A 26,921-nucleotide genomic window follows, 5' to 3' on the forward strand; every position below is an offset into this window, starting at 1 on the left:
GCCGGTATGCCCAATGGCCATGTCCACCTATGGTCGGTAGGAGGGAAATTTCTTTTGCAGTTCGTCTGAAAGATGCACTTGCGCTTTGGGATCTTTTAAACATCATTAGGCGCATTGCTGCGCGCTGTCTGTCCCGTCTTTGAGTGCAGAACAAGCGCTCACAAAGCAGCAGTTTGGGGATGACGTCACACACATGGGTCCTCTGTCAGAATATAGGAAAACCGGACATTTTTATCCATCCCGAAAATCCCCCCGGACGCCCCGGACGGAACGTGAAAAGAGGACATGTCCGGGGAAAAGAGGACGGTTGGTCACCCTACCTAAACATGATATAGCATGTTCTGACTGAGAGATTTCTGAAACATTCAAACGTACAGCTCTGCTATCACTTCCAACATAAATGAAGACAGAAAACTAAACAGCAGTGACGTTTGTAGGGTTACTGAAGTTGGGCTAGCTGCTATATAATGATGTGCTACGTGATCGCTAGCGACACAGCTATGTTAGCATAGCATAAACACAGTGAAGCTGGAGGATGAACGCTAACTTTTTTCCACTGGATAAAAGTTAACGTGAGGGTTCCCGATGGTTAGGGACAAATGCAATCGCATGGCAGGATGCTGTAAACGGACCAAACTTCAGTCAGGAGAACAACTGAGATAATCCATCCACAATACCAGGTTAGTCATTAATATACTGCAACAACATGGGAATAGAGCAGCTGCAAGAGAATTCAACATTAATGAATAAATGGTACGGAAGTGGAGGAAGTAAGAAGAATGAGTTGAGTAAGGTTTGACTTATCTGACTGTTTTGTTTTTGCTTAATGCGCCTTATGGTCCGAAAAGTACAGTAAGTCAGTTCTGAAAAAAGGTCTAAGCTGTTGCTAGTAAGGTGTACCTAATAAATTTTAATGAACACACCATTATTGATAGAAGAATGTAAAGATGTGAAAAAGAGAGTGAAAAGAATCCCAGGTTAACAAAAAACACAAGCAATGAAATCCGTGCTAATGTAAGTGTTTCTGCATAGATTATAGGGAAAATAAATCTTGAATAAAAACAATAGTGTCAATGGAGGACATGAAGGAAACCATGAAACTGGGGCAGTGTCCTACAGACAGTCCTGCCCTTAAACCAAATGAACTGCTGCGGCATGATGTGAAGATGGATGTTCATTGAAGACACCAGAAATAAGAAGATCAGTTTTGTATTGAGAAATTGTCCCAAATGACTTCTCCTGGTGTGATAACAAGCCAGATTCTGTGAGTTCACTCACTTCTCCAACCCTGCACAGTGAGAGCTCACCCCGTGTGTTCAATTAAGACTTGCAGAGTAAAACTGTTTGGGGGTGTTTTCAACTTATTTGGGTTGTGTTTGTCTCTAACTGTGATTTAGATAAAGACCAGTCTCCATTGGGGAGTAATTAGTGCACAGCTCTTAGAGCAGGATAAGAATTAAATACAACAAGCTGAAGCCAGCTGGGTAAAGTTTACAGACACAAATGAAAAATGAACAAGTTCTAATAGCAAAACAAAGAGATGATTTTTACACAATGTAGAAACATGCAAGCTAAATCAAGCTTTCAGTATTCTTATTTGCCATTAGCACTGATTGAACAGTCAGGATTTGTTGGGCTCCTGGAAGCCACAGGGGGAAAACAAGTCATTGCCCACGCAGCTAAAAGTAAATGTGCAGTGAATTGAGGTTGTAGCGCTGCTATCACGATCTCTAGCGATGTGTTGTTAGCTTGGTAATGCATAGAAGCCACACGTAGGCAGAGAGAGGCAGCTAGCCAAGAAGAGAGGTGGTGGGAGGCTGTATTCACTGGACAGAGTTACTACTGCAGACCCAGTAGGTATCAGCAAAAAATGATTTTGTAGTTTATTTTTTCCCGGTACTACTGGCAACCCTGACTAGACTTCACTGGTCTGGGAGTAAAATAAACTCCTATTGTTAACATGGCAGTTATGGTGTCTTTGTAGGGCTGCAACAATAATCTTATTATAAAACACTACTTTAGTCCATTAATTCTGATCACTTCAGCAAGAAATGCAGCATACATCACAAAAACAGTCAACGAGATAATTATGATTTTTTTTACTTGAAACATTAAACCATCAAGTGAATTTTTTGGGAACTATAATTTTATTACAGGTGGAGTAAAAGCTTCAAAGTAAGTAAACAATATCTATAAATACCTACAAAGTAATCAGGTCAGTAAATAGTCACATGAATGCATAAGAAGCTGACTTGTCACACTTTATATTTCTGCCTTTTAAAATGTCTCACATTAGCCGAGCCACGAGAGAGATGAAGACAGCCCATAATTTGGCTGTGGTACGGGATAATTGAGCGTCACTGTGGCATGATGTGTTTCAGGTGCAGGTGATTTCCATACATGCTACTGCTTCTTACTGACTTACCACATGATGTGTTGATGCTAGGTGGCGTTTTAGTCACAGGTGTTTTAGCTGCTACCTTCAGCTACCTGAGTGGGAGACACAATAAAACATTCAGGAAAAAGGAGAGGAAGTATTTATCTAATCTAAAGGTTTTTGGTTTTTAGTCCTTAGCAAAAACTGAAAATAATTTCTTGAGAACTGTGTGAGATATTTGACAAATATGTCAGAGGATATCAAAAGTGTAAACATAAGCTGTTGAGACGACAAAGACGGAAAAGAGTAGCAGGCAGTTAAAGATGACTACATAGTATTTCAGAATCACAGCCTGAACAGCTGATGCAAGATCGGATGGATCCTTGTTTCGTGTTTTGACCCCACCATGATGAAAGAGTCACAGCAGGAACTGAGAGACCAGGAAATGTTTTTCTGGTCTTCCGTTGTTCCGTTTAGGTGAGCCTGGGCCTCAGTTTCCTGAACAGTGTGGTCTTCTGCTGCTCTGGTATCTTTCAAGGTTCGACATGTTGTGCATTCAGAGATGCTCTTCTGCACACCTTAGTTGTAACAAGTCGGTATTTTAGCTGCTGTTGCTTTCCAATTAGCTCGAAGCAGTCATCAGCTGATGGCGCTCGCTGAGTATTTTCTTTTTTCAAATCGTCCTGTAAATCCTACAGATGATCGTGTGGAAAAATCCAGGTAGACCACAAGTTTATGAACGACGTCAGCCCCTCTGACACCAACACCCTCGCTACATTCAGAGTCATTTAAGTTCTCTTTCTTATTATTCTGATGCTCACTTTGAACTTGAGCAGCTCGACCATATCTACATAGCTGAATGTACTGAGTTGCTGCCATGTGACTGGCTGATTAGATTTGTGTTAACGAGCAGCTGAACAAGTGTACCTAATGAAGAAGCCTGTGAGTTTGTATAGTTGATGTGCATGCTAGAAAATCTACGCACATGCTCAGTTTTTCTCTCTCTTTTGCTCATTAACACTCGTCAGGCTCTATCATGGCTTTCAGAGCTACGTGTTAAATTAGGCTCTGCAGCTGAGAAATAAACATGGTTTACATGCCGTGCAATCAGTTCACTACAGACGGCATACGCTACAGTAATAAGACAAATTATGTCAGTAAATAAAGTGGATGAGCTGAAGCTTCAGAGGAGGAATGAGTGAAACTGTAAATATTCAGAATCGTTCACAGAATAAACAGCTGTGTTGATCTTGTTTTAAATGTACATGAGTTTTAGAAATATGGAAACTGAGATGTTTGTCACTCTTTTTAAACAGTCAAAGTTTTTTGTTTGTGATAATTATTTCTTTTTAAAAGACACCCAAAAGGACTTTTAGAATGCAGACCTGGATTTTCTTCTGTATGTTTTATAATGCCGCTGTATCAGGTCACCTATCCATTGTATGGTAATAGCTTTGTGTTTTAGTCAAAAACAAGGCTATGGCGCCACTTAGTGGGCAAACGTGATGAACTGGTGAGAACAGGTTTGTGGCGTGGTGATAAAGTTTAATTTATTTTTGTTCTGTTTATCTTTTTAGTAGAGAAAATGTTTTATCTTGCTTTAATTTTTTAAATCTGTATTTTTAATTGTTTTTCTTTCTTTCTCTTCTCAGGACAGCAAAGAGCCTCCGGACTGCTGCCTCAGTGAGTCTTTCACTTCCCCTTCCTGCACTCTGGGAGTCGACCTACGCCGAGGACGACGGCGTTTCTCGGGCAACCTGCAGCTACCCCCGTTGTCGTGGCGTCAGGGGGAGAGGTCGCGGACGCCTGACGGAGAGATCATGACGAGGCCAACATCCTTGCCGTTTGGAGCTCCTCCCAGGATAGACATCACACCGGTGGATCCTGACTGGTGAGTGGGCTGAAAAAAAGGTGTACAGTTAATGTTAATCTCACAGGAAGAATATTATGAGAACATTTTGTCTTATATGTTAGTGGAGTAGCTCTTGCAACATATGCTATGACTTTGTGTGTTTTGTGCATTAGGGAAGGGTCAATGAACATGTTTCTTCAGGTGTCAGAGGGAAGATTGGTTTCTGGGGCATCTGGCATGAAAAATTGAGCTCTTGTTACCTTGTTGCTCTTCAGGTTACATTGGTATAAGTGTGACAGAATCACGTAACTCCACATTTACACAGTGAGTGAGTCTTTAATGTCTGTGAAGGTTCTCAGTCATCCAGGTCATCGTAGTCAAAGGAGTTTGCAAAGAAAAGCGTCTGGACTTCTTTGAGTTGCTTGAAGACGTTTCACCTCTCATCCGAGAAGCTTCTTCAGTTCTGAAGAAGCTTCAGTTCTGAAGAAGCTTCTCGGATGAGAGGTGAAACGTCTTCAAGCAACTCAAAGAAGTCCAGACGAGTCTTTAATGCTTCAACACTGACTTTGGTTTGTCGCTCGTGTCACAGAAAGGCAATGATCCAGTTCCATAATAAAAACTAAACTCTAACATATTAAAATCCAACAACTGTTTGGTTTCCTTTAACACAGATAACACAATAGTTCATGCTTACAGTTTGTCAAATTGAGAAAATGATCAACAGCTCCATTCATTATGTCAATTATTGAGCAGCAGATGGTTCGTGCTGTCCTTAATCATGTAATTCTGGGTTTGACTCCACCTTCTTTGTTGGAGTTTGCGTGCTCTGTCAGTGTGGTACTGCAGCATTCCTCCCACAGTGCTACAGTCATGCATGCAATATGGTTGTAAGTCAGGTGCGAGTGTGAGCACAAAGTGCTGTTTGTCTCTCTGTGGGCGTCCCCTGCGATAGACTGGTGACCTGTCCGTGGTGCACGCCGCCTCTCACCCAATGAGAGCTGAGTCTCCAGCCCCCTGTGACTGTGAATGAAAGAAGTGGTTAAGAAAATAGGTAGATGGGTGGATTTATGTCTGATACAAAGTAATTACAATAAGTTGTTACTTAATGTTACGTTGTTTTGCATTTAGTACTTTAACATCACTTTAAGCTACATTTAGTTGCTCCTACAGGTAAAAATGTGCTTTACAGTGTGGAATCAGTACTTCTGTGTACATAATGGGATTACTTCTGGGATTACTTCTGCGTAACCTCCACATACATATCTGCCTTTTAGTTGATGATTCAGTTCCTTTCATTAAAATGAGCTGATAATACATATATGCATGGCACTGACGTTTGAGGTAAATGACATATTTTATATTTTATAATACACTTATTTTAAAAGCTAGTCAAGCTGTGCTAAAGTGTTATATAAATGTGGGTTGAATAGCTAATCTTTGCAGACAAGCATCAGCAAAATGAATCCTCAGCTGTAGAGAGTACAGAAACCTCTCTGCATCCGTGTGTGATTTTTCATGTCCCATTCACGCTGATGAAGATGACGCTGCCTCTTTACATTATTTATGCACTCGGCCCACAGAGAAAGTGCATCCTCGTGCACACCGGGCACTCGTTCACAGCAGGAGACACAATGTGCAGTTTCAGATGACACGTACACAAACGGCGTGTGGCCAGGTCTTGGTTGGAAGCCCGTTGTGTTAAATTCAGATTCGCTTTTGTTAATCTGGCCAATCAGCCCTTACTGGCTCTTTACTTGAGTACTCTCAGTGAGTTTGATGTTAGGAGAGATAAATCCAGTTAAGGCACACTTGAATAAGAGTTGCCTAGTGCTTACTTCTCTTTAGATAAATGGATGTTGAAAGGCGGATGCTAATTAGCAACGATTGGCACTGAATTTAAGTGTATGTGTTTGTGTCCTGTTCCATAGTGAGTCGACACAGTTGTAGGTGATGGAGGGCTCGATGTGGCTACAATGATTTGTTTCTGTCAGAGAGCACACGTGCCTATTTACAACAACAGATTGTAACTTTCTCCAGTTTTACACACAGATAAAAAGTTTCAGCCACGCCTCATGTCTTTTTTAATTTTGCTACACAAGTGGGGAATACAGTAAGTGCAGCAGTTTATAAAAAATCTGCAAACACAGATATAAATAAAAAGGTTCGGGCTCTGGTGAGGCCAATCCATGGCTGATAGTGTTCCCGTATGTGTTTTCCTATTATGGAATACTTTTACTGCATTGGCACTGTGCTTGGGATCATTGATTTTGGGGCAAGCTGACAGTAATTCCTAAAAATACACTTTAAGATGGGTCTGTTCGGTGCAGACTCCTTCACAAAGGAGGAGTGGCTTGGGACTTTCACACAGTACTGTAAACAGTTGAAAAATTAAATATTTGTATTATACAAATGAAGTAATCTTTCTGCTATTAAAACTGTCTGTTGGGAACTCTGCAAGTCTAATTTTATTGATATGCTAAATGCTGAAAAAATGTAGACAATATAAATGATCAGGAGAGTATCCAAGGCAAACAATTTTAGATTGTTTGTGCTGTTAAACCAGGGCTGTCGAACTCCAGTCCTCAAGGGTCGCTGTCCTGAAACTTTTAAATGTGTCCCTGCTGCAACACACCTGAATAAAGTTAATTGGTCTTTAGCAAGAATTGACTGCATGCTGAGGTGGCAAACCCCTAACTGTACTCAAGTACATTTAAATGTAAGTTTTTGAAAAAAAAAAAAAGTTCATTCATTCATGAGCTGCTGTAACATGAATCAAATGGCTGAATTGCCACGTCAGCATGCAGTCAAGTTCTACAGAGCCTTGCTAATTTCTTAGTTATGTTATTCAGGTGTGTCGCATCAGGGACACATGGAAAAGTTTCAGGACTGGAGTTCGACACCGGTGTATTAAACCAACAGTCCAGGCTGCTTTTCTCTGAAACATCAAACAAAGCCCTGCATGTGGATGCTGATATACAAAATCCTTGTTTGTGGATTAGGATGTCTGTGTGTTTAAAAGTGCTGTACCTTCTCTTGTAACCAGCAGAGTGCAGTGTGTTAATTCTAGCTGAATGCACACATACAGATTAAAGAGCAAACATAGTGTAAGTGCAGATATTCGGTGGACTGAATGATTAAATGATTGTAACCCAGTTGGCACAGTTTGGACATTTGTGATCTGATGTTCATCGAAACACCAGGTGAACTGATGTTGTATCGTTTGGAACAATTGTAATAAATGACTCCAGCAGAGAGTTCATATATGACATTTGTTGCTGTTTTTCTTTTGAATTTGACAGCTCTGAACATACTGTAGATATTTACTGCATTTATTTTTGTTTCTGTTGACAGTGACTTTACTGATGGCAGCACAGTCCACTCTTGCAGCCACAGGCTTTATAGCAGGTGAGGCGTGTGTCAGCTGTCAGTAACCTTGGTGGCAGAGGCCGACGTGTTTCCCTCGTGTACTCTTCCCTCCCGGCTCTCTTCTCTTCTAAAAGCCATTATGCTATGCTCCCTAAATGTTGCGGTCAGCACAACCTTCCTGAAGTCTGATTACTCTCTCCCCCTGTGAAGCCTTGAGCTGGTGAATGTGTGCGCGACTGTGTATTGCATGTGTTTACATGTTTCTATGTATATCTGTCTGCAGTGCAATTTTAAATCCAAGTCAACAACAATTTGTCCCATCCCTCCTCTTGATCCCCTCTCGTTCCACTCGTACTTATTTAAGTGCCTTTCTCAGTGATTACGAGGAGGAGGAGGAGGGAGCAAGAAGTTATTTTGGGATTTTAATTATTTTCCTGCTGATGTACACAATTATTTCCAAGCTTCGAGTGCCTCGTGCATTGATTGTTGAAATTGTGTGTGTGTTTGTGCAACTGCGCATAAGAACCTCTGCTTGTAAAGATGGGAGCTACAGTATATTTCTGTCTTATGCATGAATATGTGCACAGCATCAGACCTTAAAGGGAGCCTATTACGCTCATTTGCACCTCATTTTCATTCTTGGACTTTAGCAAAGGAGCTTTGTATGATTTATACCTCGAAATAATCCCCATTTGTCTGATATAGCCCCTCATATTCATCCACTGCCAGCTCCTCTCCCTTTAGGCCACGCTTACTTTAAGCTAACGCCCTTCTGACTGGCTTCACCCTTTAAGTATGAGGATTGATCAGCAGATGGGAGGGACTCCTGTGCTTGCAGCCTGACCTTATTAATGATTTCTCCTTCCTTTGACTGGGGGCAATTTATGGATGCCAGAGTTGTGACATGTGAAGTTGAGCATAAGAAAGGGGATTAGCTGTTTAGTGTTCATTACATATTGTATCCTGACTAATTTTGCATGAAGGTGAGGGGTGTCTGCACCAGGTGAAATATGATAAAGCACCAAACTAGTGTACAATTTTCATGACGGGACAAATTCTCCTGAAACTTTCACAGTGAGAAATATGTTTAAAATATGGGTTTTCTGGTCAAATATTTTGCCTTGTGTTGCTCATGGTCTGATGACTGAGGTAATGATTGGCCAAAAAAAATTTCACAATAGATTGACAGAGCCTGCAGGTCTGCGTAGGGCTGTGTCAGGTAGCATGTTCGAAAAAACCGTGCATTTCTTTCTTTACCAGTTAGAGTGCAAGAAGACGTTTTACTGTCCTATGAATTTTTTTTTTAATGTGTCGAATTTTTACTGTAGTTGCATGGCTATAACTTCTATCAGTGATGGATGCTTATACATTTCATTTCATTTTTATTTTGTTTCACACATGGTACAGCAGTAATTCAATTCCTAAACACAACCTTCCTTTCAATTTAAGTAACACTGTTTCCATGCATGAAAAGGAGCAGGAAGAAGAATGAATTCTTATTGACACCTGCCCCCTATCTGTGATAGTACAAGTAGGCACTTACAACCAAAAATACACTCTGACACTATTCTGCACACAGCAAAACAAAACAAACAAGACAATATGGTGGTGGTCAGAGGGCCCGGTGGCGCCAGTGTCCGGCAGCCTCGCCTCTGTCAGTGCGCCTCAGGGTGGCTGTGGCTGCAGTGTAGCTTGCCATCACCAGTGTGTGAATGTGTGTGTGTGAATGGGTGGATGACTGGTTGTGTAAAGCGCTTTGGGGTCCTTAGGGACTAGTTAAGCGCTATACAAATACAGGCCATTTACTCAACAATGACCACAATGACATCCGGCACGTTGACTCTGCACTTCTCTTCCTAGAATACTTGGAATTCTGCATAGTACATTTAGGTATTTAAAGTTAATCAATCAATCAATCAATCAATCAATCAAAAAATCAATCAAAATTTATTTATATACCACATTTAAAAACAACAGTTTTGATCAAAGTGCTTCACAAATTAGGAAATAAAATAAGACAAATACAACACAAGACAAGACAAACTTAGTTTGATTATCATTTGGCTGGTTTCTATCTTACGTCAAAGCCAGAGTGAAAAGATGGGTCTTTAAACGAGATTTAAAAGACTGAACAGTCTCAGCAGAGCGAATGGCAATAGGGAGGCTGTTCCACAGTCTAGGACAGGGGTGGGCAATTCCAGGCCCCGAGGGCCGGTGTCCCTGCAGGTTTTAGATCTCACCTTGGGTCAACACACCTGAATCACATGATTAGTTCGTTACCAGGCCTCTGGAGAACTTCAGGACGTGTTGAGGAGATAATTTAGCCATTTAAATCAGCTGTGTTGGTTCAAGGACACATGTAAAACCTGCAGGGACACCGGCCCTTGGTGCCCACCCCTGGTCTAGGAGCTGCAATAGCAAAGGTCGCCTCTGGTTTTCAACCTGGACTTAGGTTGCATTAAGAGCATCTGGTTAGAAGATCTTAGTGCTTTTATAGGATTATACAAATGAAGAAGATCAGTTAAATAGCTAGGGGCAGTGTTATTTAAGATTTTATAAGTGAGTAAAAGAATTTTAAAATCAATGCAAAATTTCACAGGAAGCCAGTGTAAGTTGGCTAAAACTGGAGTCATATGATCATGCATTCTGGCAAGTTAAGCCAGTGGTATTTGTGATGTATGCTGATAAAGGTTTTTCCTAGAATGAATGAAATTTGCCATGTTGAAAGTCTGTCTAAACTTGATTTGAAGCTATATTTATTGTATATTTCTATTTTTTTCTCATCGTGTCAGTGCAACACTGGCCAGATTATGACTTGTCTGCACTCGGTGTGCTTTCTTTGTGTGATGTGTTTTGAGCACTGCCCTCGACGCTGGTGTCCCAGACGGCTTTTGTGTGGGTGCTGGTAATCTTCACGGCCAGGAGGCAGAAATTGGATCTTGCACTTTTCATTTTAGCAAGCAACAGATGAAGGCAGGCAGATTATGCACTGTGGCTGTAGTTCCAGCAATTCAGTTACCTCCAGGAAGAGCGCGTGGAACATTCAACATGCATCTGATGATGAATCATCCTTTTTTGTAGCTGGTTAAATGTTATACATACTTATTTGTAAACATGTACAGTCATTCATCCACAGTTTCATCAGCTTTGCAGGTTTTTTGTTCACTGCCTGAGGAGGAAAAAAAGCTTGTGTAGTTACCTCAGATACACTGACAGATTTGTTACAATGCAATCCTCTCATGTCCGAGTCTGGCTGAGAATTAAACCTGAGAATATTCTAGTCTGTTAAGCTGTGAAGTGACAGAGACATGGAGATTTTTCTCTTTTAATCTGTCTGCTTATACTCAAACATCCCAGAGAGAAATCTGTCATGGATATTATTTTTCACTCTTATCTAGGAATGTGCAACAATGTCACCTTCAAATAATAATACTCTTTGTTCAGCCTTCTTTCTAGATTAATTTTAGGCTCATATTGTTGTTTTCATCCTTTTTATGTTTATTTTTGACTTCCTTTTTTCATTTCGATCGTCCACTGCTGTAACTTCAAAGTATAAATAATGCAAGACCTCTTTTTAATTACCTTTCATGCTTTTTCACACATGACATTTATCTGCTTTTTTGTGTTTGAATCTCTCATTCCATAAACCTTTGTGTATCGCTACAGCTCCATAAATCTAGGCCACAATGCAGGATTGTTTTCACTAATGTGAGAGAGATGGCATGTGACGGGGGAATAAAGAAAAGAGGGTTTTATGTAGCCTGAGGTACGACATCAAGAGCTTTCTCAAGACCTAAATACATCCCTTGCAACCTGTACCACAATTATCTGACCCCTACGCTCGTAAAAGACCCCCGTCCCTGGCAGCACACTTCTAATATTGTCTAGCTCCGGGTCTCATTGTGGGAAACCAAGTGAGTAAAGGTGGATGGGACGAGAAGAGGCGTCTTTCTTATACGCTGTGAATTATGGAGAGTGACAGGTAGGAGTTTGAGGGGAAAGTATACTTGGAAAAAATTAAGCCAATACTAATTTAGCAAGTTAAAAATATATGAACAGAAACATGTCAGTATCTATCCATCCATTTTCCTGACTGTGCATCAAACCAAGGTCATGCTGGGGCTGGAGCCTGTGCTGGATGTCAGGTGGATACATAACAGCATATTCATGAATATATTCATTTATTTTCATCCTAGAAAAGCACTGATCCCAATCAGAGCTCGTTTCCATCTGTAAAAACTGTTGCAGTAGCAAATATGCCAGCTATCCTAGCACCGAAGTCAGCACAGTTTTAAAAGAGAAGTAAAGCAAAGCAGAGCCGTAGGGCTGCTATTGTTTTAATGCATTTTATCACACTCTTAGTAAGATGTGTGAAAAACACTCTTCACAGGATCCTTTAGGCCAAAGAAACATCTATAAATTACTTGATCAGTATTTTAAAAAAGAGAGAGAGATTAAGTTTTTTCATGATGAAAAACAAGAACTGCTCATAAATGTAAAGATAAAACCAAGAATTTAGTTTTTAAATTCTTTATTAAGTTTATTCTGGAGGGGAGGGGGGATTCCCAAAGAGTCAGTGTGTTTATGCTTTGGTCTAGAGTGAAATAGCTCTATCTGTAAAGCAGCAGATAATCACATTATTTATGTATTTATTAGACATTGATGGTCTTGGAGAATAAAACTTAATGTCTAGTAATCCCCAGATTAGTTTTTCTACAGTCTGGTTCTGTGCAACCAAAAAAACCCAACTACTGCATTTATTGACTTCAAATTGACGCTATAAAAAAATAACAAGCTGGTTCAATTTAAAATAACCTGTAATATAGAAAGCCTAGAAATAGCACCTTCATTAAACTGAAAATGTTTAGTTGACACATATACATGTATGTATTGGAGTTCTTTTAATCTACAATAATAAGATGAGTTAATAAATAACAAACATAACACTGAGAAATTAGCCTAATCAGCTTTATCTTGTAAGTTTAATCGAATGTTGTTGGAGGGTTTTGTTTCTTTAGGCACACAAGCAGCACATGTCAAGCTGTACAAACCGAGCTGCAACGGCACAGAAATACTAGTGTGAACAGCTTGGATGGAAATCTTAAGCTGTACAACCAAACATGCTATTCTATGTTTTTCAAGGCAGCCAAGTTACTTTTTGACAAATATTTCATCTTACAGTGTAATGCCATGCATCCATCCTGGAACCTGTCCCAGCTGTCTTAGGCGAGGGTACACCCTGGACCGGTCTGTTGCAGGGCGGGGTCTTTCTGTGTAGAGTTTGCATGTTCTCCCCATGTTTGCGTGGGCTCTCTCCGGCTACTCCGGCTTCCTCCCACAGTCCAAAGACATGCAGTTAGTGCAGTTAGGTTAATTGGTAAATTGCCCATAGGTCTAAATGTGTAAAGGTTATTAACTTTGTTTAAGATATTCACATATAGTTTTGTGGTAATTAATTATCAAATGGAATGGTTAGCTTTATTCCAGCTAAACATTAGCATGTTAGCATATATAAATGCATATAACTAAAAGGACTGACAATTAACTCAAATTATTCTCAGTTATTGTCAAATTATTTTTAAACAAATAATTTAGTAATTAACCAAGACCTTTATTTTTAGGGGTGGCACAGGTGCCTAAATCATGCAGAGATTATATTAGTCTCCCCTATAGGTGATCCTAACATTAAAGTCAATAAATGGCCTGTCAGAGCTTCACAACTTGCTGCAGGAGCTGTTGTGTCTCAGGTCCTCCTGTGCTGTGGTCATGCGTAGTGTGCTTTCATTTAAGCCCTCAAGGATGTGAAATCCAGTTTAACATGGAATCCAATGGCCCAGTTACTCTGTAATTAAATCTCTTTCAATCTTTTTCCTGGCATTGGCTCCCAGTTCTTCTGTCTTGAAATGCACTAATGTGCAAGAGCCAGCAGTCATTTTTAAGGTTTGTGTGCAGGTTTCCTTGATTTTTCTTTATTTTCCTTCCACCATTGGCATGGTGCTGTCAGGAGGAACCGGCGGGTGTGAAGAGTAACTGTCAGTCAACAGTTACTCAATATCTGCAAGATAGCTAAGCATAGAAGTTTAAACAGTAATTGATGGGACATCAGTTCATGAGTCTAATAACCTTCTGTCTTGTCCGCTAATTTATGGATTAGCATCCTTTGCTATCAAAAGAACCATTAATTTTGGATGGAAAAAATCAGTATGAAGCTGCAAAACATATCTGATCTCTATAATTAAACTATAGATCAACATTACTAATCAGTCTCAATAATGGAAATCTTTTACCATATGTGATTACTCTGTTATGGTAATTTATGATTATTTGATACTTAAACTTTGCATTTTAATTATATTTATAGAGCTGATTTAAGTTAGCCTAAATTATTTTTGTATTAATTACTTAATGCCAACTAAATGCAACAATGTTAAGTTAGCATGTTAGCAGTACATTGTAAACATAGCATGCCTTTTTGAGTCCTACCTGTGTTTGTGCAAATTGATGACATTAAATACAGTTTACTTTGATAATAAACAAATATAGCATTTTAAAGCTAAACCTAATGCTTGGAAAAGTATTTTAAAAAATAGATGAAATTTAATATTTACTAAAAGTCCAGCTGCAGATTGAGCATACCGTGAAGTCACAGAAATCTGAATGAAAGTGGTGTATCTCACAATGTGTCTTAATAACCAATAACTCGTTTAAAATGGCGTGAGGAGAAGTGGAAAACTGTTCTGTTGTCAGATAAATCGAAGTTTGAAATTCCTTTTTGAAAAGACATTTGCAGAAATACAGATACTTTGTTTGCTGCCACTCAGTCTCTGTTATGTGTTTAATCTCTTAGCTTGTCAAGGAGAACCAGCTTTCTGTGATTGGATAGCCTGATTGTGAATGTTCATGTAGGTGAATCCAGATTACAGAAAAATATTCCGAGTGTGTTGAACTCACTGTCAAGGCTGCGACGCCGGTGTGTTTATGATGCGGACCCAAGTGTGGACACGGAACAAATGGAGCTGAACTTTAACAAAAGGCGAGACGTTTATTTGGCCGAAAAACATGAATACAAAATAAAACTAAAACCTAAACTGGGAAGACTAGACCAGTTTAGCAGCTGGACTTTTAGTAAATATTAAATTTCATGTTAGATAGTTAGTTAGTTTTTGTTAATTTATGTTGTAATTTATGTTAGGTCAGTCTGGCCTCTTAGTTAGCTAGTTTAGTGTTTTCTGTTAATTTATGTTGTAAATTTATGTTGCATGTAGCACCTTGGCCCTGGAGGAACGTTGTTTCGTTTCACTGTGTACTAACTGTATATGGTTGAAGTGACAATAAAACCGACTTGACTTGACTTGACTTGACTTGACTATGACAAAGAGATATGAGACAGGGCAGGAGCATGCGAGAAACTATGAGAAAAACATGAACATGACACATGAGCATGATCTGAATGAAGTACCTGGAACTTGACATAACATGGAGGGAGGAAAACAGATACACAGACTCCAAACAGAGGAAGACGGAGGACTTAAATACACAGAACGGTAATGAGGGAAATAGAAACACCTGGGAAACACAGCTGAAACAAATGAACCTGAACGCCACAGGGGAAGGAAAACTAAACACACTGAACATGGAGCACGAGGTTCTTCAAAATAAAACGGGAACATAATGGGACGTAGATGTGACAACATGAACTTGACAACATGGAATACACAAACATTAAACACATGACATAGGCATGGCACAGAAGACGCATAAACCGGACTAAAAACTCAACCAAGACAAACTAATAATAATACTAGAACTTCCCAAAAGTTGATTCTGTTCATCTGGACGTTTTCAGTGGGAGAAACGTTTCGTCACTCATGCAGGTGACTTCTTCAGTCTCAGCTGACTGCAGGATTCCCCAACCTTATAAACAGTAGATTTGCATAATGACTGAAATTAGCACCACTGAATACTAGAACCTAACATTCCATAATACAAAATAACTCAACTACACCCTTAACTTAAGAATAACACCAGAACTTAACATTATTTTAACACAGGAAATCAACAATACAAAATACAGTGGTCCCTCGTTTATCGCAGGAGTTACGTTCTAAAAATAACCTGCGATAGGTGAAATCCGCGAAGCTACACTGTAAAAAACAAACCAAAAAAAACATGCAAAGTTGCACACAAAAAAATCTGCGAATCAGCGAGGCTGCGAAAGGTGAACCGTGTTATAGTGAGGGACCGCTGTAAACTCAAAACGCTGGGACACAGACCCAGCCCAGTGATACGTCAAAGTGTTAGACTGGTCAGATTGTTTCTACTAGCATGTAAAACAGGAGACTGACGGAGGAAATGAGTCGGGGAATGCCGTGCCTCGTGTCTGCCTGCTGCGCTCCTATAACGTCTCGCATTACTACAAGTGTTCTTTTCTTTATATTCAAGCAAGAGACGACTATTTTCAAAGGCTTTCTTGGCTAAATGTGGTGTGAAAGCTCCTCATGCGTCTGCGCTTCATGATCATCAGTGACTCACAACCACAACAAATCAGTCCAGCGAGCAGATGAGCAAGCACTCACATTTCCAGCACTCCCTGCTCTCCTCTGATGTTCACTTTAGATTTTTCTCCCTCAGCTTCCCTGCCTCTCTGCTCGCAGGGCATTGCCCCTCTTTCTCTCTCTCTCTTTACCACAAGGAGTAGTCCTTTGTGTTTGTGGATGTATTTCTGCTATGACTGTGTCTATTCTGTATCCGTTCCAGGGGCAATCTCATGCTTGGATTGGTTCAGTTCAAGCAGAACTACGGACGGATTACATTAGATGGATTTTACTGAATGCTTTACACCAATATGTTTTCTTGTAATTGCAGTAGTTTAGAGTGTTTACTTGAGTCGGTTGCCCTTTGAGCAGTGTGTATGATTCATTTTACTGATGCCCCATTAAGCTGTTTGCTTTTATCGCCCTTCCAAATTTCCTTATTTATTTTTAACTTGGCATGTCCTCACTAGTTGCCTGCCTCGCTAAAGGTCACAACACCATCAGCAACATTACCACAAATACCGGCTAAACAAAAAATAAATAATAAATCTGGCAACCTGTTACCGTGCCTGCCTGCTTGCCGTCACAACAGCCACCAGCCAATCCTCAGCGGTGGAGGTGTGGCTTGTACTCGCTGCGTGCCTGCTTGGAGCTCCTTGTGTATATTCTGAATGAAACGGCAAGTGAAGCATTTCCCTGCGTGCTGAGCACTGCTCCGCTCGCTGCTCTGAGTGTGCGAGTGAAGAGAAATCTGACTTGAGCCTCAGCATAGTGGGAGTCACTCTGTGCCACACCGGGAGTGCCTTTGGGAGAGGCGGGGGTTGTTTTGCAAGAAAGGGGTTCGTCAAGCAGTGGTTAATGGAGAGAGAGCAAGACAGGAGGAGGCAGAGAGCACTTTTCAGTCCCTCTGAATCTTTCATGAAGGGAGATCCTCCAACATCAAGCCACCTGATGGACTGAGAGAAAGAGTTGGTGTTCGTTTAACAGGCACCAACAGTGACAGAGAGCTAGAGGAACACAGGGAGAAGGAGGGGGCACTGGGGCGTGCGAGAGCAGGAGAGACCAGGAGAGAGATGGACAAGCCGTAATGAGAAGGGGAATTCTTCTGTATGTGGCCCAGCTGTAGGAGCTCCTCTGAGAGCCTCTGATGAACCGAAGACCAGCAGAAAAACAGAGGGCACGAGTCACAGAAGAGAGGGAGCGGGAGGCCACGACCGCTGGCTGGCTAATCCCTAAAAACTTGCAAAGAACGAGGGAAAAGGGGAAGAATTGAAAGCACGGAGGCCGAGCAACAAAAAGGTATGTGTGAGCTGGCCTTTTCCTGAGTGACTGTTTGTGCATGTTCAGGCTCTCTGCAGCATTTTAACCCAGTGGAAAAGTTCAGTGTGTCTACAAGAGAAGGGCAAACTAAAGCATACATGACTAGCCCACGGGACTGAATTTGGGCAGAATTTGACAGAGGAGCACAAGTCTGCCCGCAGGGATGTCATCCAACGAGCTGAGCGTCGAGATGGACTCGTGCATTCGGACGTTCAAGGAGCACATGCACCTGGAGCTGGAGCCACCCAAGATGCCAGGTGTCATGGGAGGGAAGAGGGGAGCCACGTCCCCGAAGCTGTCCCCTAGAAGCTCCCCGCGGCTCTTCCGCAAGCTGATGGTCAACAAGAGCATCCGACAGAGGCGACGCTTCACCGTAGCTCATACCTGGTAAGGCCTGTGGGTTGGTGGGCAGTAAAAAAGTAAGGGTGGAGGGAAAATGTGCAGACTGTGATTGATGTGACAGTTAAAGCTGGGGGAGAGACTGAATGTGGATGTGAATAGTACAGAAAAGAAGATCTAATGGGTTTACATGGGTGGCAAACCCATGAGGGAGAGTGGCTGAGGGACAGCGTTAGAGCTGGGGTGTAACCGTCAGGGAGGAATTCATTTGCCAATAGAGATAAAGGGTTAAACAGCCGGACGGCGACGTGGGGAAAGAGGGAAAAAAAGAAAGGTGAGAGAATCCAAGTATAGAGAATGAGGGAGCTGACAAAAAAAACAACCCAGCGTTTCTAAAAACGAAACCAATTTTGTGGTAAGCATGGGGTCAGAAATATATCAGGGCTGGGCTGCTGTGGGATGACTCGTTACTGGGTTAGAGGATTACATAATGGACTAAAATCACATTCGCCAGACTCCCCTGTCCTCCATTTTGATGTGGTGTCTCTGCCCCATACCTGGGTGAGATTTTTGTGCGTGCAGATCAGTCCTTGTTTTGGATGGCTGCTGTGATATGCAGGGAGTGTTGGGTGTGTTATGCAACCTGGTGGTTCTTAACCTTTTTTTCTTTTGGCTGACAACCCCAATGAGGAAATGGATGTTCACACAACACGAGCGCAACACAAAATGCCAAATATGTTGGACCATCCACAGCACGGAGTACGGCTCTGTTTACATTTTGTTGTGTAGTTTACACAGATGGCATTTCTCTTTGTGTCAGTCTTATTATAAAGAAGCCCAGATGCAGGAAGTCTGACTTTCCAAGTTCAGTAAGAGCACAGGGTCTTCTTCCCATGAACCCCTTCATTCTATCTTTTTTTTCTATTTTGTGCCCCCACCCACACCCGAATTCTACCTTTTCATTTTGCAGCGGTTAGAGACTACAGGAGATGTGAAAGGATGACTTGCTTTGTTATGCAATGTATGGATTAGAGGCAAAGAGCTGCTGTGATTTGACTGCAAGAGCTCAAGGTGACTCTTTCTGTTTAAATTAGGCAGTGGAAGACGTGGGATGTATTTCTTTTTCTTTTTTTTCGTGACATTTTTGAAGGTGAAAACCATCACCGACCATCTTCAGAGGAGGGTGATTGTCATGTACCCTTAAGCACGTACCGCATGACACTGAAATGGGTTACACATTCGACGTAGCATGATAAAGCAGGCTTGTCACTGCTTGGGCGGGTCTTAAGAAAATTCTCTGTGGTGGGACATGCAGGAAGGAAAAGAAAAATTAGTCTCGATATCAATCTGTCCCTCTGTGTTGTGACTACAATCTGAGATGTTTGCATGACAGAAAAAAAAGAGATAATGTGTGTGTTTGTGCAGCTTTACCTGTGGTCCGTGTAAGAGTATGCATACGTGCACGGATGATTTTGAAGATATTACATTTGTAAATGCAGCAGTTGTTTGTTTTGCCTCCTCTCGTTGTATATCTCACCATCTCCTCCCTGCACAGTAGCAGCAGCAGAAAGCACTCGTGCCTGTTTATCTCCCTCGTTGTATAGTATAGAGCACAGAGAGATTAGTGGGGGTTGGGTGGGTACAGGGGCAAAACACAAGAAGGGAAAAACAAGGAGAATGGCTTCATTTAGACATCATTAAAGATGTCAGTAGTGTCCTCTGACTTGTTCGTTCTCATAAATCCACAGCATCTGGGCCGGAGCCAGGGACCCGACAACACCTATAACACTAATTGCAGCCATTAGGCGTCAGTGTAGTGCATTAACAGCAGATTCATGACAGGGCGTCCTCGGGCAAGACACGCAGATCTGTCTGCTGTCTTATTATAATGCTCTGAAAGTTACAAATACAATTTTCTTTTAAGAAAATAGGAAGGAAGAGATCAAAAAAGCAGAGCAGACACAGTAAGAGAGAGCGTTCTGGGGGGGGGGAACCCACCAGTCATCTCCAAAAGAGGGAGGTGTGGCAATTAGGATGAAAATGCCAGCTGACAACCAGGACCAGAATAGGACCAGGTGTTTCAGACTTCATTTCATGCTCATTTTCTTTTAATCCCACACACATTAAATGATAGGATGCGATTAAAATACACAGCGAGGCTACACGATTAATCATCACACGTTCGGCTTTATCTCGTGACATAAAATGTGCTGCGTGCTGCACCAGAATATCAATGACGTTTTGCCTTGAGGAACAAAAACCTCCTCACCTGGAAATCCTTCAGGGCATTTCTGTCTGCTCATACTGGCCTAATTGTCTCCCCGCCTGTCCCAGACCTCGGGAAATACTGGAGAAAAAAAAGATGAATCGGTGATCCGTATTGCTCAGGTGCGTCTGCCGTCGTACGAGTAGCAAAGAACTGTCATTATGTAATGATGCCTATATGTATGTGAACACTGCATTAATTATCACAGGTGAATAACTCATATTTACTCAGATATATACTCAGAATATAAATAACCTTTAAGTTCAAATATTGGAAAAGTAGATAAGCTGCATATTTAAGGTGCTCTCAGTTGACTATGTGAAAGAGGTTTCTTGTAGTGAGCAACCTCCAGAGAATTGTCACCTGAATCTGCAGCTCCCCCGAGTTTTGCGAGTTTTCAGCTCATTATTCAGCCCGTTTATCGTTTCTTTTTCAGTGTCTCTGCTCTCGTAGCCGTTTGCTGTGCCCAATCTGGACACAGGTGGAGCTATAGGGGCCAAAAGAGCCACATGTCCCCCCCATGAAATAGAAAATGTTTGCCATGTCACCTTGAAATAACAGCATTTCGGTCACAAGCAATAAATCAGTAAGCCTCTTGGATGAGAGCATAGACGTCTTCAAAAAAAGTCGTCGCCTTCTTTCAAAGCTCCTTAGATTTGATCATTATCCAACATAACCATAGCTGTGACCAAAGAGGTTATGCGTGCATGTCATTCCTTCTGTCTGCAAACACAGTAGTTCGAAGATTTTTGAGTAAATTGTGGTAAAACTTTGTAGGAGTGTAGAGTGGGGTCATGTTAGCAATCCATTAAAATTTGCCTTACATCGTTCAAGGTCCTCAAAGTCAACCTTATGACTTATGGTGGGAAACTGGTAACAAATATAACTGATTCTTACAGTTGGTGCGCCAGCATATAACAAGTGATAATAATGCTATTTATATATATAATAATATATATATAACCATGTTTCTTACTGCCATTGTTTGTATTGACAACATATAGGAAATGATATATGGGGATTCTAAGTATCACAGTACTGCTTGTTCAATGTCAAACAAGGTCAAACGTTCATAAAACGTCTTTCTTTTTAAAAATATGCTCCAAATTCTGCTGCTTTTGTTTGTATTGGCAACATTTAGGAAATGATACTTGTATATGGAAATTCCTTCTTTAAAGAAAGTGAGGAGGAAGAAAACGAAATAATTTCTATATACGAGATCCAATGCTGTTGCCTTAAAAGTAAATACTGCCCCGAGAGTCTTGGTGGAGGTTGGCCCTCTCGGAGTGCTGCTTGTTTCATCACAGTGTGTCATAACGGATGAAAACCGGCACTATAAAAGCAACAGAAAGGCTGGTGGAGCTGTGAAGTAGATTGGATGTCCATTTGCCATTATCTGTTCATCATGTTTTTCCAGGAATTGCCAGCTAGCGTCTCCTTCCTGATCATATCGTTCATGCCACGAACAACTCCAAGCATGGAGTGGAGTCTGTCGTGTCTCTCGGTCGCCAAAAAAGGCAACTCTGTTATTGTGCAATCGGACACAGTGATCATATTAGAGAGAAACATTACTGTGTTGTTGGATTTGAATTACTTGTGGGAACAGTCTGGATTTTTAGACGGTTACATTTAAACAGCTTAAGATGAGCTTGTAACAAAAACCAACAACAGCTAAAAAGATTCAGATGAATCAGTGATTCAGGATGATTTATTCTTGAGGTATAGTCGAGGATTTATATTTTTTCATTAGCTGCCTTGGATTCTTAAACAAGGCGGGTGGCGCTAAAATCAAACTGCTCAATCTGATTAGGATTATCTAACTAAACAAACATACTTCCCATATTTTTTTCCCAGACATTTTTTTTTCTCATGCGTAATGTCTGGTTTTAAATAGTGATGGCTTATAAATTCCAGCCTTCATGGTAGCAGTATCTGCCGCTGTGGTGGACGAGTGGCTGGTGATCTTCTGACCTACTGGCAGTCAGACAATGAATCTTCTGTTTGACCCGTTCAGCGGTTCCCCCGTCTCTGTCTCCGTCTTTTACGCTCTCTTTGTCTGTCTTTTCTAAATTTGCCCCATTCTGTCTGCTTCATTCTTTCCCTCGCTGCTTGTTTGTTTCTCCTGTGTTTTCATCTTCTGTCTTTTTATTCCTGCTTTGGTTTCTTTTATGGGCGCCCTTCTCCCTTTTTTTTCTTGTCTGTCTTTCTCTCTTTTGCACTCCAAAGCACCGCAAGATGTAAATGTTTGATGGGCAGCTGAGGCGTACGACCGCTCTGTTTTCCACTCACACAAAAAACACATTAAGGGGGGGAGAGAGAGGGAGACAGAGACAGAGGGAGAAATTGCCATGGGAATAGGAAGAAGGGAAAAAAATGTTCTTTGCAAAACTTTAGATTTTTAATTATGCTTGCAAATAAATGAACTACACAGTACATGCTTCGCATAACTGCTAAACAACACCTAATTAAGATCATCACACCTACATATCTGCAAAATATATAATGCGTAAAAGTCTCTGTCGACAACAGAAGGAAAGCTTGTTCACTTTCTCAGCTTTGGCGTCCTTATGCGTGTGACGTCCACAAGATACTTTCAGGTGTGGGGGAAGAGTTGCTGGATATGGGCAGAGGGACGGATAATGAAATGGAGGGAAGGATGTAGAAAGTGAGAGAACCAGTAAAACAGACTTCATTCACCACAGCAGCGAAAACAAATAGAGGTGTCCCTGCACCGAGGGTTATTTACCTTAGCTTAAATGTCAACCTAAATGCCCATCTCGCCGCTCTGTTCTATCCGGCACCCCGTCTGCTATTGATTTGTTTCTTTCTCTTCTTGCACTGTGACTCACCCGAAATCATCTTTACATGAACGTCAAGAAAAGGCTTGACCGAGTATTGTTATTGCTGCAGCCGGCGTGTTTACGCCAACTGCTCACTTGAGTAAGAGACGGGGGGACAGATGGAGAGACAAAAGAGAAACCATTTCATTACACAGCAAACAGCAGAGCAAATGTTTGCTTTCTGTCTTTCTTTTTGGACGTTTAGTCGTTCCTGAGCAAAAACCTTATGCAGCATGTTCACTTTTGTAACTTGGTGAGCTCTAACCCCCTGTGACCTTTAATGGTGTTCCTATTAAGCATGAACAAATGTTTTCAAAGTCTTGATTTCTTTGGTGGGATAAAAAAGATACGTGGCAAGAATGCGGCAGAACTGAGTTAGTGGTATCCTGCATAGAGTCGGCTAGAGCGGCGCCGTTTCTTTGTCTCCAAGTCGGTGAACATCCACCAACATTTCCTCATTGCTTCAGATATTTTTGTCAGTTTCAAATGCCTCGATGCATCCAGGTAGGTAAATCCTAAAAAGACATAGCCAGATGAAAACGCTGCGTCCAGATAAACAGAATCTACTTTTTGGGATTCAGTTTCAAATATTTAAAAAAAAAAAAAAAAATTTCAGTGGGATTAAATATATCAGTTTCCTAACAGCACAAAGAGACCAAACAATACTGTAGCGTGGGCATATATCATATAAATAACCTTGGTTAGTATCGCTCTGATTCCCTTGACAAAAAAGGCAAGAGGATTCTTCTTCTGTGGTTGTTCTGACGACTGTAGAGAATATGTTCGAGATAAGTTTCAATATTCACGTTTAGTTCAGAAAGGTAATCACATTAAAGCAGCATCTAGACTTTTAAAAGTAGATGCAGCTGACAAAATAAATCACTAATGTTCGTGTATATACAGTGTAAACTCTCTCCTTGACACAGCTTAGACATATGCAAGCCCGTTTCTGCTACCAATCGGTAATCGGCGTGAATTACGTCATTTGCTTGTTACCCGGAAGCTGAAGCCCTCAGCTACAAATGCTACAGCTAAGCTAGCAGTATTACAGCCAGTCATGAATGCACACATTGCTGAGTATTTTCAGTGTGGCTTCACAAATGACGAAATCCTTGTGTTATTAGCTGAATCACATGGTGCTACTATCAGCAAACGTACTCTCGAAAGCGCCAATTTGTTGCGATCCAATTTTGAGTGCGCATTCCTCTGCACCATATCCTTGCGGGCAACAAGAAAATGACATCATTCACGTTGATTATTGATTGGCAGAACTAACTCGAAAATTAAAGTTACTTTTCTCAAAATTTCGAGAAAATAAGTTGAAATTTCAAGTTATGGATACTTTTTTTTTTGTGGCAGAAATGGGCTTCCATATAGAGCCCTCATTGCTTTGGTTCTTTGCGAGTTAATGTAGCACGAAGCCTCCAGTGTTTGCCTGCGGCCTACCTGGTTGGTGGCTTGTCATTTCTCATCTCTCTCTGCTGTTGTTTCCTGTCAGCCTGCAACTCTCAAAAATGCAAAACAAGAAGCCATTGTAGCTTTTAAAAACACTGATGCCTAAAGAATTGACATTTTATTGCTTTTATGTAAACCAAGCTTTCTTTGTCTAACATATGAAAAAAGGTTATTGTGAGAAATGGTTTTGCTGAACGATGTGTCGAGTGCCTTGCTCTGTAACAACATCGACCTGCCAGAAATTCTGATTGGTTCCTGCGACCACAGTGACACAGGCATAACAGGCCTTTGTGATTCACTGAAAAATTCAGTGATGCGGGCAGTGAGTCAGAGGTTTGGAACCTCCTCTTCTTCCCTTTCTTCATAAGACTGTACGACTCGGTCGAGCACCCTTATCTTCCTCTCCTGTCTCCCTCTACTGAACCAGTGGAGCAGAAAGTTAACCATTACGGACCGTTGAGTGAGTACGCTTGATCCGCTATGTGTACGTGCGTGCGCGTCTCTGTGCACGTTGACACGTATCCTGCCCAAAGATTGGGTTTCAGGGGACGAGCCTCTGTGGGACATTGTGGCTGACATGTTTCGTGGCTTTTTACATGTTTACACACATAACACACATGACTGACTCCATTCTCAGATTGCTCATTTTAATCAAATAACTGCTCAGCAATCACATTGTTCCTCCCAGCTGTATGTTTACATGTAAATCCACTTTCTATGAATCAATCTAAGGGAGTCATGAATTCCTTGTTAAGAGCCAGTGACACATTTACAAGAAACAGTTGCTTGATGTTGACACAATGTGTTGGCAATTCAGCTTCTTAATTAGCACAAGCAGTCTTTAAGTTTGCGTGCATGCTGTGGTAAAAGGCTGTTGGGAAGGTAAACACTTCTTCCACTGGGATGTTTTTGTGGTTGCTTTAAGCCATTGTAAAGAACATACTGTACCGTACATGCACTTCCACTGCTGTCAGTAAGAATTTAACCGATGAAGTGTATTGTTTGTCATCCCACCACTTGCTCTTTTGTACTTTGCTCTCTGATTTCCAAAACCAGTAGTGCCTTGAGATTGCACTTCCTCCATGTTTATTCACAGTGAATAGTATTCATTTATAAATACACAATACAGTTGTTTAGCTTGCACTGAATGCAGATGATGTAATGCATAAAAAAATTGAGAAACACAAAAGCAAATGTATGTGGTTTTGTTACTAAAGAGATTTTAAATTAGAGTTTTAGAGCAGGGGTGTCCACCTCCAGTCCTCGAGAGCTACTGTCCTGCAGCTTTTAGATGCATCCCTGTCCCAACACACCTGAATCAAATGGATGACTTGTTACCAGGCCTTTGCCAAACTTGATGGCATGCTGAAGAGGTAATCCAATCATTTGATTCAGCTGTGTTGGAGTAGGAACGTAGCTCTTGAGGCCTGAAGTTGGACACTCCTGGTTTAGAGGTTGTTAACGAATCACATTCAAATTGTTGTTTAAAAACTTGGCATATTGTGTCATAAGAAGTTATTATTTCGATGATGCACAGTCTACTAAACTACTACCATGTTTTTGACTGTAAATACACATAAAGAAGTACTAAAGCATCTTTAATAAATTCCAGTGTTGAAGTTTGATGCTTCTCTACATTTTCTTTTCTTTTAAAGGTTTAAATAAATTCAGCTATGGTGCTCCAAACATTCACAATTCAATTTCTCCAATAATGATAATAATAATAATGATGATAATAATAATACCTTTATTTATAAAGCTTTCAAACAAAGTGCTGAACTGCTATATCAAGAAATGAAAGATAAATAAATAAAACCAACACAGAAAAAACAACACAGTTTAAAACTAATAAAACTAAAGGGAATAGCAGTAAGAACCACTAAAAACTTGAGACATAGAGTTAAGACACGCAGGACTGGGTGAAAGAGTGTGTCTTTAACTAAACCTCCCCAGAGCATGCCTGCCTAATATCTTGAGGGAGGTTGTTCCAATAGTCTTTTTTCTGGCTTTATGAACTTTTAGAAGGCCGGTATCCTCAGATCGGAGAGCACGGGAAGGAACATAGAGGTGCTAAAGGTGAGCAACTGGACCTTAAAATCTGCTCGAACCTGACAAGGCAACCAGTGATTTCAGTACTGGGGTAATGTGCTCAAATTTCCCATTTTGGTTAAAATGTGAGCAGCTGCATTTTGTACCATCTGTAAACCTCTAAAACTTTTCTGCGGTAATCCAGAAAGAAGAGCGTTACCGTAATCAATATGTAAAGACACAAACAAGAACCTCTGCAGTGTCAAGTGATGAAACTTGAAGTTCTTTATTTTGTCCCTGCAATTTGATGACTATGTCATAATTTTCAAGGTGAAATTTTGAGACAAGTACTGAAATTTTTGTGGTCCAATGACCATCAAATCTGTCTTATCAGCATTAAAAAGCAGGAAATTATCAGATAACCAGCTTCTAACTGCAGATAGACAAGCTTCTAATTTGGACAAGTCGGCACAATTTCCAATGGTTAAAGGAACATAAAGCGTAACAACTAAAGGTTACATTAAAAGAACGTACAAGAAGACCA

The 26,921-nt window shown here is 40.9% G+C and overlaps 1 protein-coding gene across 2 annotated transcripts in view; it reads left to right on the forward strand.

Moving 5' to 3' along the window:
* The first annotated feature begins 270 nt into the window (after positions 1-270).
* pde4ba (phosphodiesterase 4B, cAMP-specific a) overlaps positions 271-26,921 on the forward strand; it is a 160,729-nt gene continuing 134,078 nt past the window's right edge. Inside the window, exons 1-2 of one of the 2 annotated variants that reach the window (XM_039600670.1) lie at positions 271-306; positions 4,030-4,268. In XM_039600670.1, coding sequence (XP_039456604.1) covers positions 286-306; positions 4,030-4,268 — 260 coding nt within the window. In that variant the 5' untranslated portion in view covers positions 271-285. Of the gene's footprint in view, positions 307-4,029; positions 4,269-16,857; positions 17,837-26,921 lie in introns of those variants that run through there. The other variant, XM_031758617.2, reaches the window with a different exon arrangement.

The sequence above is a fragment of the Oreochromis aureus genome, linkage group 17, assembly GCF_013358895.1.
Source record: "Oreochromis aureus strain Israel breed Guangdong linkage group 17, ZZ_aureus, whole genome shotgun sequence".
Classification (NCBI taxonomy): Eukaryota; Metazoa; Chordata; class Actinopteri; order Cichliformes; family Cichlidae; genus Oreochromis; species Oreochromis aureus.